The 19,192-nt window shown below is 40.1% G+C and overlaps 1 protein-coding gene across 4 annotated transcripts in view; it reads right to left on the minus strand.

Annotated features, from left to right (window-relative positions):
- tns1b (tensin 1b) overlaps positions 1-19,192 on the minus strand; it is a 213,691-nt gene that overhangs the window by 85,943 nt on the left and 108,556 nt on the right. For all 4 annotated transcript variants that reach the window (XM_042001198.1, XM_042001201.1, XM_042001200.1 and 1 more), the window contains exon 4: positions 2,193-2,231. In XM_042001198.1, coding sequence (XP_041857132.1) covers positions 2,193-2,231 — 39 coding nt within the window. The remainder of the gene's footprint in view (positions 1-2,192; positions 2,232-19,192) is intronic.

The following is a 19,192-nucleotide window of genomic DNA, read 5'->3' on the forward strand; positions in this document are numbered from 1 at the left end:
TCCTCTCCTAAAACTCCAGCAACTGGTCTCCTCACTTCCCAAATGTTTACAGACAGTTGTTAGAAGAAGAGGGGATGCTACACAATGCTAAACATCACCCTGGAACTACTTTTTACACCATGCTAAACATCACCCTGGAACTACTTTTTACACCATGCTAAACATCACCCTGGAACTACTTTTTACAGCTGTGTTACTGCCATTCAGATTCAAAGTTAGCTCATATTTTCCATGAAACACTAAAATGTCTCAGTTTAATCATGTGATATGTTAGCGATGTTCTATTAGGAATAAAATATGGGTTGATGAAATTTTTTAATTGTTGTATTCTGTATTTACTTACATTTCAAAATGAAGCTAAAAGTAAAGTTTAAAATCATAACTACTTACTTTGGTTTTAAAAAACAAAAACAAAACATTAATTTACAAGGTTATTGTTGTAAAAGAACATATTCATTATTTCAGTATGAAAGATGCACAGTCCTCATGCACTTTTCACTGACTACGCCAACAGAACAGCAAAAACAACAAAATCTAATAAAAAAAAAGGCAAATCTCAGCAGGTGTTCAGTCTCTATTCATTCTCCTTATTTTCCTTATGTCAGTGCCACATTGTCCATCTAACTGAATTTTAGGGCCACTAAAATACTGGTTCAATGTGTATCCTGAAATCTGATGCTGCACATGGTTTTGATGGACTGAGAAATGTTGTACACTTCAGCTCATCAGGGTTTATGAGGGTGATCATCACCTTTAATGCATGAACAAAAGCCTCTGGGGGACACTTCTTTTGGCAAGCTGAAGAGAAAGAAAATATGATGCAGAGAGATGCCCTGCCATTAGATTTATCTCCTTACGGTGTCGGTTAACTTGATAGCTTTAGATCTACAGGCATAATCCTGGTATATTAAAAAGAAATAAATTCTATTAGTTCCTTAGTTTACTGACAAGAAGACCAGCAGCATCAACAGACCTCAGGTTACGTTAGTGGAGCGGAGCTCAGATCAACCACATCTTAAACAGATGTCTTCATGGTGAAAGCATCTGATGCAATAGCATCTGTAAGGATAATAACATGTTCCCTCTTAATTGTGGCAGCTTTTATGAAAGAAAAACAAGACATTTTCAGAAATATTTACTCAGTGAGCGCAGAAAAGTGCAGGGGATATTTGCTTTGGTTTGTCAAGCACCCAAACCATTTAAACACAACATGTGAGAAAGCGAGTGAGCAAATCATATCCAAGTCTAACACAGCTTCTTTCACTGATACCAAATAAGGCAATGGAGTGGGCGTCTGTTTTTACTGCACTTGAATCCCTTCATACTCAGACTCCATCGCACTGTGCTCAGTGTTACTAGACACTATCAGGATTTAGCAGATTCAAGGGCACAGTTTATTCTTTTTATCAGAACAGAGAAAACTTTACCAAACACAGATTGGTTGAGTAGGGTCAGCTTTATTTATGTAGCTGAGTTTATCTCACAGGGCCTCATGTTAGCAATACTTCTGCACAAAACAGTGTCGCCAGATTGGGTGGGTTTCAGCCCAATTGGACGTCTCTTGACCACGTTGCGCTGGAGAAAATTGTATTGGGTGGGTTATTAAAATTTGGACTGCTTTTCACTACATTTGTCAGGTTTCTAGAAATTATTCTGGAGAAAATATTAACAAAATAGTTGCCATTATGTGGAAAAAAAACTTACAAATTTCAATGAACTGTTGCGTCCTTGCACTTATATCATTATTTAGTTTAATTTGAAATGGAGAGGACCTGTCGAACTTGGCATCATCAATCAGTGAGTCACTGGTTAACCAAGTGTCACTGTGAAATGGTATTGGTAAACTTGTAAACACCCCAAACAGGTTCAAGGAAAGGCAATGGATATACTGCACATAGGTAAGAGCACTTTGTTGTTCTCTGCTATGTGTAACTGACTTACTAGTTGGGGCTGAGTCCGTCTTAGATGACCAGGGAACCTGTTTGTGTTAGTCTGTTTCTTTGTTCATTTAGTGCAGTTGTGTGTTTATGATGTGGTATTTATTACACATAGTTTTACAGCTTTAACATGAGTTTCTAAAGAAGTTGAGATGTGGGCTAGTTTTTATTGAGATGGGCAACCCTGTGCACAAGGACATACTAAGTAATGTCAGCTGAGCAATAATAGCATGACATGAAAAATGTGCTACTTACCAGCTCATAGTTTGTTGCTGGAACACAAGATGAAGACACCTGGAAACAAAGAAAGAATGGGTCACTTGAACATACAGCATAACTCAATCTGTTTCCTTCAGTCCATTTAGGTTTTATATGCCTTTTTACAACAAAAGTAGCATTTTAACAAGGGTAACATCCACTAAAACAAGTTGACTAAAAACTTTCCCTTTCTCTTTGCCAGCAGTTTTCTCTCAATCTGTATTATGTCCAATAACATGATAACTTCCGAGGGGACAAGGTAGCAACAATATTCTGCAGATTGTACTGCCATCATTTTCAGAGCCTCCATTTAGCTCATTATGGTTGGTAGTATTTCTGTAAAGAACAGGTGAGCCTTGTCCATTCACAGCCAAAGTGCAAGCAAGTTAGCTAAAGCTGTCTTTGTCTAATGTAAAAAAAAAGAAAAGTGGTTAGCTTCTTTTAACACATTGTTTTGCTTTTAGTAAATAAACCTTAGGTTTTAACAAACCTGTCAGTGGATATTAGACTCAATTCAAATGGCAGAAGCCAAGAAACACTCCTAACAATCTCACTGTACACACCCATAAACATTAGGGAGGCACTTGTGTGAATAAAAACATACTGGAGCATTTAACAGCTAAAAAAGCTAGATGCTAACTCTTAATCACCCAGGTGTCCATGTTGTGTTTACAACAGCTTATTTTGGCACGCGTCCAAAAACAAATTAATAGGTTTATTTTATTTCTTTTGATTAGTTTACAAGATGTGTGCAGTATTAGTACTATAACATCCAGGCTAAAGACTAAAACATACATGTCTGCAGCAAAACCTCTGATCACAAGTAATGTGAGATGTTCTTTGCCTAAGTACAAAGCTCCAGCGAGCCAGTGGTGAGATTGCTCCAACAAAACTCATGATCTGTCAGATGCCCGGGCTAATCCAATTACTGTCTGGCTGTGTTCATAACCATTCTATGTGTTCAGTGCGTGGACTGTGGACAGGCTGATCAACAGGAAGAGTATAATGATAATAGCATCTAACCACAGATTCAAATGAAGGGATTCTCGAAAAGATGACTGCTTGATGAGGATGAATTCAAACAGGATGTCATCATTGATGTTTCCTTCCTCTGCATGTCTGCATTCTGTCCCTTTGTTTCTGCTTCATCATTTTTCTACTAATGCCGCTTATAGGAAAAAAATCCCTGCAAACTTAATTTTCACAATTTAACGGTCCCTCTGTGAGATTACTGATAGCACAGAGAGCCTTTACGATTCCAGGGCTTCTGACTCGCCATATACTTTATCCCTGTTTTATTACAAGTGTGTCTGCTTTAGCTTTAAAAGATTAGACCTCACAGTTATCACAAGTGTTGACCACTAAGAGCAGCTTTCATCTTTGCTGCAGCTCCACTACTCCCCTTATCTGAGACTAATTGTGTCATTGCATGAACATGAGGACTGGACTCTGGCTACGTCTGCTTTTTGTTACTGTTGCACATTCCTGGTCTGACCGCAAAGTGGAATAAAATTCCGACCCTCTGGAGCACGTCTGTAACGGCTGACTTTTGGAAATGCCTCTAGAAGATTGACAGAAAATCAGTGGCTAGTTATTGGCCAAAGAACCACACACGTGTAACACACGTGTACTGGGTTAATATGTTGGCAGTTTCAATGCCAGACTTCCATATACAAGATTCAGAGCAGAAAATTGTGATGTAAAAACCCAGTTGCGGTGCAAATGATACTGGAATTTCTTGTTACAGTTTGGCCCATACTTAATATGAGCCAAAACATTAATCCAGCCATTTTACTGGTCTAGTTTCCAGCTCTAAGACCAGAGCTAAGGCATCAATTAAAAGGCTACACAATCTTTACGTTTAAGATGTGTTGTGACTAGCAGATGCCTCCAGACCAGATGTAAAAGGGACACTGGATGACTGCCACTGGGATGTAATAGGCTGATTAGATTCACAAAGTTGAGGATGTGTGAGTCACCTTGGGTCATTAAAGTCTCTTCGTGTCTTCTAAAGCTGCTACCCCATCTGGAATACAGGAATGCTAGTTCTAAACAGGAAATGACCCTAATCACATTATATGTTAAAGTCTCTTTAAGCAGCAGAAGTAGCTGATACACTGATATGAAGAGACTGCATCTTAATGTGAGACAGACTCCAGTACAGTGGCTGCTAGTACTTCAATAAAACTCATACATGCAGGCTTGTTAGACGTGAAATACGATATTTCCACAGTGATGCAGCTGGAAAATGACTTCACATCGGTAGCAAAAGTGAGGCAAAGGGATTATACGTCTAAGTATATTTTATGAGTACAAACTGTCTGTCACGGCAGTTTGTTGTCCTGTGCCTCACCAGCCTACATGTATGATGGCATCCCTGAGGAACACGTCTTTGTTTGCCAGAAATTCATCTGGCACTGTGGAGTGAGTCTGGAGCCGACAGGACACAGTGTCTGTGTCTGTCTTAAATCACCCCTGTTACAAGTTATTCTAACCCTCCCATAAACCTCCTCTGCACTCCACCACCGTTATCGCCTCTTGTCTCAGTGGTCCTGCTCCTTTGGGTGCCCTCAGGCCTGGTCATCGTTTTCACCTATACACTGCATGCTGCTGACAGCTGATCCACCTGCAGACTGCATGCAAATGAAAATTCAAGTCACGGACATTTTCTGACTAAGTCAGCATCTAATAATAGAAAAAAAAAAAAAAAGTTTGGAGCATGTTTAGGGTTTCAGAGAAGTATCCACAGTAACCCCAAATACACTGATTGATAAAATGACCAACATGACACTTAATCTCTTAATGTATATGTAAACTTCTACAATCTATACTTAGGTAGGTTTTTATAACCCATGCTCAAATGTTCCCACAATGCCTGATCATACCTCCTCTCAGGACTGTCTTTGCATGTACAGGCAGTAACTGATTGACCACCCACTCTGCTTTAAGTTCTGTTATGCCAGTTGGGGGTAGGAGAATGGCGTGGCTCAGTGGGTAGAGTGGTCGTTTTATAATCTGAGGGTTGCCGGTTCGATCCTCCTGTCGAGCTCATGTTGAGGTGTCCCTGACACCCAACTCCTGATGGGTCGTATTTAGCGCTTTGGCAGCTTCCGCCATTAGTGTGTGAATGTGACGTATGATGTAAAGTGCTTCGGGTATCATTCCAGGTACAAAGTGCTATATAAATACGGGCCATTTACCTTTTACAATAACGGAGACTAACGGGGAAAACTCGTTTTCAGAAGAAAATCACAGCAAAAAATAAGTAAATAATAAATAAGTATTTAGAAGTAGTTAGGGGGTTGGGGTTAGGGGTGCAGTAACAAAGATAAAACATGTCACATGTCAAAGTAGATGTCTTACTCTAGAACAGCACCATATCTTCTAACTGCTAAATCAACCGCTAGCTTGCCACCAAAGTGAAACAGTAGAGTCACTGTAATCAATTAAGTTAGTGTCAGGTGTTGAAAGTCATTGTCGTAGTTAAATACATTTACTGTGTGTTTATTCAAAATTCTGTTGAACTTGTTTTTAGCAAAAAAAAAAGTGACACCCATAGTTACTGTGTGGAAGCAGGGCTAGCAAGATAAGCTACGTTAAGTTATAAGTATCTTCCTGCAAGATAAATCAATTTAACAAGAATTTCGGCAGAAAAGACTATTGCAGATGATGGTGATGTCTACACTGAAGCTGATGTCTTTTACCTTCATTTTTGCATTGTTAGTTAGTCTTAAAGTTAATGTATCTTGCTATCTCTGCTTTAATTTAACTAAGGTTGTCAATGTTTATAGAATTCACAAACTGTTCTTCAAATCTAAAAGTACAACTACAAGTTCTCGAACCTGGAGATTTGGTGCCATTGCAGAGTAAGACCGACTGCTTTTTCTTTGTTCCTGTACCATTTGGGAATTTAGATCTAAATCCAATTACTTTCAAATACTGCTTCTTGGAGTATTTTGTGTTGCAATCAGAATAGCATGCAGTGTCTTGATTGGTCTTCAAACTTGATCAGTCTTCCATCTTGCAGCTGCATAGCCATGATGCTTCTGTCTATTTAAAAGGAAGTAATAACCTTTGGATAAATACCACAGTGTGAAGATGACTGAATGGCTTTTGAAAGATTAGGCCATCAGATTAATTTAATAGGTCTGATATATTGTAAGGACTAAATTAATTTGTGAAATTGAATCATGATTTTGTAGACTCAAGGACAGCAGATAATACATCATAATGAACAAAGCTTCAAGATGGAAGCTGACGTTTAGCTGAATGTCACATCCAACAGAATTCATCCTTTTTTCTTCGAGACAAACTCAAGATACAGCACAGCCAATGTCGCCAGTGTAGTGACACATCTGATTCTAAGGTCAGACTCAGAGGGTGGGTTCACCCACATCTGAATAGCTCAGATTCTCCTTGTTGTTGCTGGAGTGGAACTTTTCGCCGTTATAGTTTGGCACAGCAGCCGGTGTCAGGATCTTCCCGAAACCACAGAGAATATACATCTGAAGGCAAAAGTGCAGGTGGGCACTTAAAAGTGGGTTAGCCACAGGTGTAGAAGTGGAAAAACCGCAGTGTGAAAAAGAATCCAGAGAGAATCTAACATAAAAAATCTGCACAGACAAATCTAAACAGGCTCCAGTTGAAGCATATGAGTTACACACAATCATGCTTATGATTTATGCTAGCAACATGGCCTCGAGAATGGCTGCAAGTCCAGGTCATCAGTTCAGTTCAGGACGTATATTTGATGGGTTGGCATGAAATTTAACGCTGACATTGAGGGTGATTGGATATTTACGTCTGCCAGCTTTAGTGATCCTGAGATGTTTTTTTTTTTTTTTTTTTTAATGTTTCAGATATTACCAGGTAGATGGCCATGATATAGCCTACATGGACACAAATAACTACTTATACTTCCATCACCCTCTGCCACAAGTTTTTTTTATTATTAATTAGCAGATATTATCATGGTAATTATTATGCTGAAGTGCCCCTTCAGTAAAGGAGATTGAGAGGTTTTATTGTTTTCTACCAACTCCTCTGTATCAACACTGCTTTTTAATAAAAAATAAATATTTTCTGCCAATTACAACATCAGATCAAAATCTAGCAGTAAATCTGAAGTAACCACAGGCTTCTGAATATTGTTTGAATTTAGATGAAAACCTACACAAAGCCTCTGTGTGAGCTCGGTTGTACGTGGGAAGGAGGCCTGGTTAGAGTGCATGTTGATGCTATCGGGAGTATTCAAATGAGTGTAATATAATAAAGGATAATTGTGTTGTTGCATTCCATACATGCTTCTGTTAACAGCATTAAACAAGGGTCCATTTCCTCCAGACAAAAGTCTGTGTTAGCCATCTGTGGCTTGTAGGACAGTGTTCACATGCAGTGACCTTCCTGCTGGCTACTGACACACTCCAGACACAGTCGCATCATGTAATTGCTGTCATTCTCCCAGGTTGCAATAGGTTAATACCTCTATTAATAGAATGCCCAGAGCAGAGAGACGAGAGACAAGCGATGAACTTATTTATTATTTGGTTAAATAACATATTTATCTATTATATTATGTGTTTGTTTCAAGTAAAAAGGTTAACATTCAGGTTGGCTACTTTCAACCATTTAAAAAGGGCGTTGGGCCTCAAATATTTTCCCCTGGCTCCCTACACTGGCATATAAACACATGGCTGCCCCAGGTGCTTTTATGTTTATCCAGATCTTTGCATCTGGCACATCCTAGCAGAACTGTTCAGTGTGTAAATTCGATTTGTGAGGCGTAACAAGTAACAGAAGGCTTTCCTGGGTTCATGATAGTGGAGTGTGCCAAAGTGTGGGTCTGTATGGACTTTCTTGGGACATTATCAAAGCACAAAGGAATGATGGGAAAGCTTCAGAGGGGCAATTACCCCTACCCTTCAAAATTTGTGTTTACCTACCCCTACCTCTACCCACAAGAATTGTGGGTAGAGGTAGGGGTACATAAACTTTAGAATGAAAAGTGATTTCTTTAACATACATGAGCAGGCTAACTATTTTCTAAATAGTTTTTTTCTTCTACTTCTGCATCGCTCTACTAACTTTCTTGCGCCTGCCTCTAACTTTGAGAAAGTTACGACTTCTTTGTCTTCCTAAAAGGAAAGTTGTGGAAGTTTAAGATTCAAGCAGAATGAACTGGAGGACTTGGAAGGGACTGAACACCAGTCTCCCAATCATGTTCCTCGTCTTGGTGAAGCACAAACACAAGAAGCAAAGAAGAATCAAACAGCATGAGCATATGTTTGTGCCCGTTTCTTGTCTGTATTCATCTTGAAGCATGCACATGTTTACAGATGAAGTTTGATTCGGTCTTCGTCAGACTTTGTTGTACAGCCCTGTCATTCAACAACTGCTTATATGATTGTTCAATCATTTCTCAAATAAATACACTCTAGTTCCATGTTACTAATAGAACATCTGTCTGCTTTGCCTGAACCATTCGGCTGATCTCCTTCACACTTGGCTAGTGTGCTACTTGGAACCAGAATCAGACCAGTGCTTAATATGGGGATCTTCTGACGGGGGGTGGTCGTATCTTATCTTATCTTACCTCTCTTATCCTATGACTTTTGTTAAGACAATGGTTTGAAACTAGAGGTTCACACCCTTCATTGGTCTTCATGTGTGCATTTTTTGTACACAAAATTAGATTTACACTTATTAAAATATCAACTCTATTAGTAGATGACCAAGCGTCTCTGTGTGGATTAAGTATCAAACACTGCTGCTGCAGACAAAGAGACTGTATGCTTGTTGTGTTTTATGATACAGAAGGCAGTAGAATAATGCCTGAAAAGCTCAACTACATCTGTATAGAAATTGTGGACAGACACCTCACGAACATGTTCACTCTCTCCAATAAGAAAAAAACAAGCAGCTGCAGGATCCTGAATCAAGCATCATGCAGTCCAAAGATGCTCCACATGTAAAATTGGAGAGCAGAAATGTATCTCAAACAACTAAAAATTCCCACTGCAGATTTAATCCTTTGGCACTGAACTCAAGTCTTTATGCATTGCATTTACCAGGGGTTTCAATCATAAACTCGTTCACTTTTCAATGGATGATCATTTGATGTTGAGATTTTACAAATTCTGCCACAATACGATTTGTTTTGGATTGAAATCAGGGGCCAGAGATCAAAATAACACAAGCCGACACATACTTATCAAAAGATGCATTACTTTTGTACATTTCTAGCCTTGAGGATGAGGAATACCTCATCTGTGAAGATGCACAAGGAAATAGAAACCAAGTTTTATTTGTCAAAGGATAAGTTGTTGCTTCAAGACTAGTCAAACACAATGCCTATACCATTTACAGTCAGAGACAGACTTCAGCACAAAAACCTGGAACAGACAGGCAGACAAGAACAAAACCAGATGACTCATCCCTGAACAGAACAAGGTTGCATCTAACAAATTTAGCTTGTACATTTAGTCATGTAGACATGGTGAAGACAACGTGCTGAAGTTCAAACTGAGCACTAGAACGCAGAAGAAAGAGGACTGGTTGTTAGTCTGAGTATTTCAGAAACTGGGATTTTCTCACATAACCATCTCCAGGGTTTACAGAGAACGGTCTGAAGAAGAGAAAATATCCAGCGAGCAGCAGTTGTCTGGACCAGAATGTCTTGTTGATGTCAGAGGTCAGAGGAGAATGGACAGACTGGTTGGAGATGATGGAAAGACAACAGGAAGTCAGATAAGCACTGGTTCCAACCAAGATCTGCAGAACAGCATCTCTGAACACACAACACGTCCAACCTTGAAGCAGATGGGCTACAGCAGCAGAAGACCACTGCCTCCTGCCAGCTACGTTGCTGGTCTGATGAGTCTCCATTTCAGCTCCACATTCAGATGCTAGGCTCAGAATTTGGTGGAAACATCATGAAAACATGGATCCATCCTGCTTTGTATGCCTTGTTTAGGTAACTGGTGGTGTAATGGTGTGGGAGCCTGGCAGGTGTGGCCTGGTTTAACCACCACATGTCACAAAGCTCAGATCATCTCCAGCTGCTTTCTTTTACATGACAATAAGTTCACTGGACTCCAACGGCCTCCACAGCCACCAGATCTCAGTCCAGTAGAGCAGCTTTGGGATGTGGTGAAACGGGAGATTCTCATCATGGATGCAGCCGACAAACCTGCAGCAACTGTGTGATGCTGTCATGTCAGTATGGAGCCAAACCTCTGAGGAAGGTTTCCAACACCTTGTTCCATCTATTCCTCTTATTAAATTCCTCCATATTATTTTTCTTTTTAATTTTTAATGAGTGCACATGCAGACTTGGTAGTCTCAACTATATAAACATGCACTAGTCATTAACTGGAAAGATATAGTTTTTCGGTTTTACATCACTGTGAAGCGAAAAAGAATAAGCAGTGTTCAACACATTGGAATATGTGATATTTAATATGAATGATCTGCCAGGTTGTTTGATGACACAGACATTTGGTAAAGACATCTAGTTATTAGTTCAGCTCTGTAATGTGTGAATCAAGCATATGTGCTTCTGTAAAAAAAACGTGAAAAAAGTTTGTATTTGTTCCCTGATAAAGATTAAGATTGACATCATTGCTGTGCCAAGTAACCAAGCAAAGAAATCTGTGAGAGATCAAATAAACCTATGACAGAAAACACTATAAAGACAACACACGGTGTGTTATTCTGCCTCCGAATGAACAAACTAAGCCCTGAAAGGAAAGGACAGTGGCGGTATGCTCCGGCCCAGTTCATTCTCACCCCCTCGTCTTTGTTGGACCAGACTGACGGTGTGGCGAGGGGAGAAGTGACGGCTTGTTTCTTTTGTTACAAAGTACATGGGTCATGTTCCATTTGGTGGCTCTTTCAGCGAAGGGCTGAGTGTTTAGTGGCATGCTGATTTACACATTAAGCATGTCCTGCTCTGTCTGGCAGCAGGCCGAGCAGCTGAGGACGAGGGGAGGGGAGGAAAGGGCAAGAGAAGAAGGCAGCCGTGGAGAATCAGGGTTCATAGGGGGCAGGATGGGGGTGGCGGGGGTGTTAACGACTTTTTGCTATACTGGAAAGTTTTCCATGCTTCTTTCTAGCATTTAGAAGAAACAACAGCACTGACAGTTTGAGCCAAGATGATGAAGAACAGCTTCATATTTGAGCATACAGAAAAATACCTCAAGTATTGTGTTGAGCTGAGCTAGAGGATGCTTAATCCTCCTTCCAAAACAAAACCCAGTCTTTTGTTTCTAATGAGGAGTGTTCAAATCTTCCAAGACAAGCGGTCTTCAGGGAGGAAATTTTGACAAGCTGAGACGAGCCTGCAGTAAGAGTCAACCATGTTAGGATTTACAGTAGCACAGCAGAGCACGAGCAGCTGTTAATGTACAGAAGACCAAGAAAAAGCCCCACGAAGGCAAGATATCACCACACCATTCAACTGCAGCACTAACTCACCTGCACACTGACACACCAACGACAGATGGATAGGTAGATTCAGGTTTCCTAGCTTTCTCATCTTCCTTTAATAAAAAACAAAAAAAAAAACATATTTCTCTCCCCACATGCAGGATTCTCTTGGAGCAGATTACTTAGATATTCTTCTCTGTTTGCGCTGTATTGTTTGGTGCACAATCATTCAACATTCCGGATGTGTTGCATGTATTTATCTAGAATCTGCAAAGAAAATATGCATCTATTCACAGATCTGCATAACCTCAATGCTGCTACCATTAATCACTGCTGCACTGTGCTTCCAGAACAAATATTACTATCATAAATATTAATAATAAGTCTAGGAAGGTAAAATCACAGCTGCCCTTAGCAGGTCATGACAAGCCGGTCCATTAAAATGTGATTTCCAAAATTCACACAGCAGTTCAAACAAGTCTCTAAAAAACCGTGTGACAAAAAACATTAATGTGGATAACAGAGAAAACTGTCATTTATGAAAAAAGTTACACTAAAACATGAAAAGTGATGTATATATGAAAAGTCTAGTTTATTATACATGTAAAAACAGCTATATATGTATATATATATATATATATATATATATATATATATATATATTACTGGACAGGTTTAGACAATCATCTCAAGCAAACATTTGAGCCACTCGGTAAATTCAGGAACCTGGCACTGGTGTTTCCTGCCTTTCTGTTCGAGGCCGAGACCCCTTCCCCATCAATCAGCCACGAAAAGCAAACAACAATATGCCAGGGCTCTCTGGTAAAAGCAAGGAAACAGGTCTGCTTTCTATAAACATTCCACACAGAGACATGAAGGCTTGATAAGACAGAAAAAAAGAAAACAACCTCTCCACCCTCCTCATCGCCTGCTGGCACATACCTCACATACTGTTCACATTGATGATCAGTCATATGGAAACTAATTGCACTTTCACATTTTTTTACTGATTTAACTAAGTGTGCATTGAATCTATTTCATATTATCACATCATTTTAAATTTTGGCATAATTGAAAAGTTGGCATTTCATTAAGCTGTAGCAATCTCTGATAAATGAAGAAATCTCTGTATGTGTGTTTTTATCTTCTTTGATCTCAACAACTGCTCATTTAATCTGCTTTAAACTGGATGGCTGACATGGTACGACTGGTCTTAATCTTTAAGCTTCAGGCAGTTTTCTGATGCTGCCCCACATCAGGAGGAAGGAGGAGCCTAAGCCTAATGAGAAGCCATTGCAAAAAAGTTGAATGTACCAAGATTATGGAGCATGTTTTCAATTTTTGGTTAGAATTTTGACCATTTCAAGGTCACAAGTAATAACAAATTGAAATGATTCAATTAGGAGAAAATATTAAAACCAAGTAAATTATAAAGAGGAAAGAAAAAGTGACGTTTCTTCACATAACTCCTGGAAAAATGGGAAATAGGTGCAGTCATTTAGTTAAATGTGACAACATTGTTTCATTCCGTGAATTATGTGTCTTCTTTAGGATTCAATGATCCATTGGTTAGTGTTAAGCAATGAGCAGTGTTTAACTGACAACCAAAAACCTTTTCCCCTGAAAATGGTCGTTTCCAAGGACTGGACTGGAAAGCAATAACTCTAAAATCCTGTTAAAACAAAAAGGTAAAACCAAGTATGTCGTCTTGCTTTCCTGTGAACTAAAATGACATGACTTGTTTGACACAACCAATTTTTTCAGTACTACCTCAGCCGAGGATCTAATCAACCAAGAATACTGAAGACCACTGACTGGCCAGAGGGTCTTCATCTGAAGGTGATTCATTGTTGCAGAAGCTGTATAAATACCTTTGTACAGTCTTTACAAATCTGTGGACATTTAATGCAAAACACACACACACACAAAAACATCACATATGTGCACACAGATTGCATATGAAATGCATGAACTGTAAACTCAAGAGCACAATTATGAACCGGGGCCAAAAATCTCATCATGCTAGCACCTATAAGGTCAGTTTAGAGTCACCCATAAACCCAAAATCTGTGGTCTTAGACTATTTATGAAATAAAAGTCGCCTGTGAATGTGAATAAGGAGAACATGCAAATTCCTCACAGAAAGAAACCATCAACCAGGAAACAGGAACTCTCTTTCTGTGAAGCAACGGTGCTAACCACCAAGCCATCTAAAGTTAGCTTAATGCTAGTAAGAAATATAAAGAAGCATCTTCACATTTCCTTGTAAGGGCTCAAAATGTGCTGCTTTCAGACTGATGTTGAAAGCAGAGAAAGACTGCCCTTAAATCTGCTTCTCCAGCAGTAAACATCCAAGTCTGTAAACTTTCGGGCATCAGGGCATCAAACTCTAAATAAATCTTTCATAACTCTCCACATGGCTGAAACATAATAACCGTTCAGCTGAGTTTCGTTAAAGGAGTCACATTCAATAAGCATCATGTAGTTTTGATGCCAAATAAGGTCTGTTTGTGAGTTGGTGCTCTGCCACGGCTAGTGGAGGAACGTGATTATACGTGGTCCTGAGAGGTTCAGGTCTTGTCTGATAGGGGTTAACTCTCTTATTTTAAAGCTGCTTGTCAAAACTTTAAGCTAAAATCAAACAAATGAACCTCAGGAGTTTCTTTAGCCTGGAAAGTCTGCCCAAGAAAGAGCCATTATGCCAGGCCTCAAACTTGATTGCTTGGAGTCATTTACAAGATTAGCCTTCATTAAATGCTTGGAAGGGGGGGGGGGGGTATTAAAAGGAGCTCCTCTATTTAAAGCATCGTAGATTGTGAGAGTGTTGGCTCCAGGAACTGCTGAAGAGAATAAATAGCTTGAGGAAGCAAGACTTGCGGGAAATGTTATTTAGAAGAAAAGAGCCTACAATGTGGTCCAAGGTGGTGGGCTTTTTTTCACATCCTCATGACGTTAACTTGTAACATCCAGCTGAACACAGGTCCGCTTTTCATTTAGCTGCAGCGTTAGCTTCCGAATATGTTCCTTCATACACTCTTTAAACACCTTAAACATGTTCCTGTGGGCCTATGACAGCAGTTGTCATATGCCCCAGATGACAACTGCTATACTAGACGGGAAACATTATATGACGCCCTTGATAAATGAGAAGCTTTCACTGTGCTTCAAGTGGATGCTTTTAATTATACTAAAAGCCCAAGTGGTAGGCATGATGCTTTGGCACCATTTTGGATTATTTATGTTTTTAATGTATTGCAGGTTCACAGTATGCTGAGTAAAGCTGAGCCCAAAGGACAAAAGGTAGAAATAAATTGCTATGCTCACATTGCTGTTCTGCCCAGCATTCATAAAAAAAGCCAAAAATAAGTATGTGAGGTTTGTTCCAAGAATATAAATGTCATATATTGATTTGATATTTGATATGCAAACTTTATGTATATTGTTTCTCATTGTCTTTTGATTAGTCTCAGTCTCTATCAATGAGAAAACAGTAAGCAAATCAAACAAAGTGCTGTTTTCTAATGCTGTGTAATGCAAGCGGTTAGGCTACATTCAGACTGCAGGCTGAAGTGACCCAAACGTTTTTACCCCTATGCGACCTGTATCTGATCTTTTCAAAACAGTCTGAATGACAGAACCGATTTTTTCAAATGCGACACAGGCCATTTGGATATGTGGCCGTAAATCCGATACATATCTGATGTTTTGCCATGCGACTTCAGTCTGAATGGCCAGGTCGCATTAATCCGACCTACAAGTCACTGATACACGACAGACGTCATTATTCTGCGTTCAAGAAGGCGGGAGCGTCACGAAAAACAACAACCATGGCGGATGATAATGTGGAGTCAAGTCAATGGAGAGAAACTGAGGTTTCTGAGTTGATTAATATTTGGGGGGAGAGCTCTATTCAGGCCAGACTCAAGGGGTCTTATTGGAATCGGGCGGTTTTTGAAAACATTTCAAGAAAAATGGCCGAGCCTGGATACAAGTGGTACATAAGCTCTGCTGTTACCGTCCATGTTTACTTCCGTAAACACGAAGCCGTCACACCCACGCTCACTGTCACGTTGTCATGTCTTCTTCTCATGCGGGACACTTTTGGTGCTCATAAGGTTCATACAGGAGATCACATACAAGTTGCATTTAATTGGAAATGTGAACAGACTCTAAAAAAAAATCTGATTTCACAAAAAAAATTTGAACTGAGCATTATGCCGTGCAATCTGAACACAGCCTTAGACTGTGTCCACAAGGACTGAAACACACACACTCACACACACATTTACACACCCATACATTCACTCCAAGGGAGGATTACATCAGCAGAGGAGAATGAGAATTCATGCTGGTGGTTTTTCTTTTTTTTTTTTATTATGGTCCATGGACCACAGCCTTATCCTAAATCCCAGAAACCCTGATACACACTCACAGCTTCAACACACACCTCCCCCAAATGCCCTACCCCTCCTATGACACCACTTTTTCTCTCTCTCTCTCTCTCTTTGCTAAGAGGGTTTACAGACTTTAATGATGAAAAATGTCTCCTCTGAAATCCAGTCTGACACAGGCTCCCTGCCAATAGGTTTGAACCATTCCTACACAGTCGGGAGAATAAGGTGGTTTGGGAAGGACAGCTCCACTTTACTCCAGCCAAAGGAATGTGTAGGCAACACATCCCGCAAGTGATGACAAATCACCAAATTGTGCATTATTATCAAGGCAGAACTGAGAAGATCTAATGTTTTCCGGAGGTGTAGCTACTCAATGTTTTGCTCATATGAACTACTAGCCCAGTGAAAAGTTAGAAACTACTGTAACCCTAACTGGAAAACTAAAGCAGGCAGAAAGGAAAATACTGGATGGGAGTTCTTCACGTAGAAAAATAAATGCAAATCCCTCTCACCAAACTCATTTTATTTCTGGTTTTAGTTCTCAATGGACGACCATTTTTGCTCCATTTCAGAGTCTAACTTTAATACTTTGCTTATCATCATTTACATTAATTCCTATGGTACATTTTGCCAAATGATGTTTAAGCTAACTGTTGGCCAGCTTGGAAGTGACAGTGTGCATATACATGCACTGAAAGTTTGACATCCACATGCACCAGCCCTTAATGAAGGCATACCAGTGATGATACAGCAACAGGAACAACTGGTGGTACCAGCGTCAGGAAGTCATTACTGACAGATTCAGTGGACCCATCTCTGAAGAGCAAAGACCCTGAACACCTTTCACTTCTGACTGACACACTGCGACATGCTCCAGGCAGCTTTTTGCATCAAGTCTATGTAGAAAACCAGAGACAGCCAACAGATGTCTGAGCACAGCTGGCCTTGCAAATCTGTTAGAGAATACATACTCTTCATCTTTCTTCCCAATTCTAAGCCAAGAAGGGCAACTGTAACTCCCTCTTGGAGCCAAAAATCCCCTAAGTGCTGCCGAGTTTTCTCACGCCTGGGGCAAAGCTTTCTCTGCTCGTTGGCAGAGTCTTTCTCAGGCTGTACATTAAACTTTAAATGTGATAAAAAACACAAGAAAAGAGAAATCAAGAAGGTTCCCAAAGCTGTCCTTCCTGTTAAAACTGTCGGCCATGAACCACATGGCAAGCCAAGGAGACCACACACATACAACCACTACAGAAACAAGCAGTGCTTTGAATCATGTTGCATGTAAACTTACAAAAATGCATCATACTGATTGTAATGATATGCTCATTCACACACATTTCTCTCATCCATGATGATGCATTTCACTGTTTTACAGCTGGACTCTTTCACATACAGTGAGATCCACACACATGACTGAAAACACACATGTGGCAGCACCTATAGTGTTCTGTTTCTCTGTACCATTCAAGCAAATCCACAATCCCAGATAGGCACCAGCACCCCCCCGTTATGGAAATCACTCCTTACCTGAAACACTGCTGTGGCCATCCTCTCATTGAGTGTGTTTGTGCGATGCTCTCACTCTTTGGTTTTCAGTGTTTTAGTGCTGCATCGTCCTGTTCCCCCCTCCCTTCCTCCCGTCTGTGCAGCGGAGAGGTTTTCTCTGCACTCCGACCAGATGGCTAAAGCTAAATCCACTCACTGTTACCTTGATGCAGCGCAGAGCCGGAAAGGTGAAGAAGTGTGTGTCTATGAGTGTGTGTCAGTGTTTCAGGCTTCAGGCTAATAGGGCTGGCTTGTCTCTCCCACTCTCAGCCCTCCTCCAGGAAAATAAGCATAAAAATGTCCAAAGAGTCTTAATGTGCGCGCGAATGTGGGGAGAAGTGCAGTCAAAGGCAAATCTTAACATCCCAACAACTGGAGACAGCGCAGTGCAGCACTCAGCGCTGAATAAGCAGGCAAAGTCTGGGTACGGGTTACAGCTATTTCCCTTCTCTTTTTCACTGCCTGGCTTTTTCTCCTCCCTCTTGTTCATACCATTTTCTCCTCCTCCCAAACGGGGAGACACATGAGTAACAAGAAAGGAGGAAAAATACTGAAGTAAATTTCCCAGGGAGATCGGCAGGGAAGGAGGGGTGAAAAGGGACATTAGCTCAAGAAACAAAAGCACAGCTCTTTTCTTTCACTGTCTTTTCCCTCACTCACTCCCTTCTTACAAGCTCATTCTTTATTCTCTTCTTGTTATCAGTTTCTCAAGTTACAAGCTAAATATGACTCCCGTCCACCCTTCCTCTTTTCTTCGACAGACATGCAGTTACGGTACTCGCATACTTTTTCTACAACTGCTACGAATGAGAAAGCACCATGAATGAAGCTATTGACTTCAACGTAAAGTCAGTGTCAACAGAAGCCAGAGGCAGCATGGTTATCAATCACCAGCTAGCTACTCTGTGCCTGTCATCTCACACAATGACACTAATTTGTGTAGTTTTGAATTTCAGAGGGTAGCAGTCTAATATGATGAGAAATAAATGTGAAATGAAGTGAAACTGCAGACCCTTATTAACCCTTGATTATTCATCCATCCACTTCTTATACGTGGTCAGATCATGGGGGTAACAGGTTACGAGCCGTGTCCAGCGACATGATTCAGTTCCTCTTGGAGAATCATAAACCAGATGTGATTATCAGTCCTTCCAGGAGCTCACAGCATTAGTTTGTGATTGTTGTCACTTAAAATGCCTCATTCTGCAGCAGAAGCACCAGACAGAGCACCAGTTCATCACAGGCCAGCACAGATGTATTTCAAATGCTATTTCTTGTGTTTATTATGTCAATAGCTATTCATTAGTATTCATTCAAACAAAAAGCTGAAACTTTTGTATTGAAATAAGTACACTGGAAGAGTAGTTCACCCTTCAACAAAATGCTCCTAAAGCTGCAACTTATTGTTCAAACAACAAGCACAAAATAAGAAAAGAAAAGAAAAGGAGGGAAATTTTCATTTGCAGTAGATCTGGATATACTAAACTCCTTCATGGTGATTTCTTTCATCTGTTTGTTCATTTCAGACACTCTCTGATGGTGTTCAGAGGTAGAAAATGTTTTCATTTGTCTTCCACCATAGAACAAGTGACAAAAAGTAAAGAGTAGGCAATGTATTGAAAACTGCATTTA

This window comes from Melanotaenia boesemani, chromosome 12 (genome assembly GCF_017639745.1).
Source record: "Melanotaenia boesemani isolate fMelBoe1 chromosome 12, fMelBoe1.pri, whole genome shotgun sequence".
Lineage (NCBI taxonomy): Eukaryota > Metazoa > Chordata > Actinopteri > Atheriniformes > Melanotaeniidae > Melanotaenia > Melanotaenia boesemani.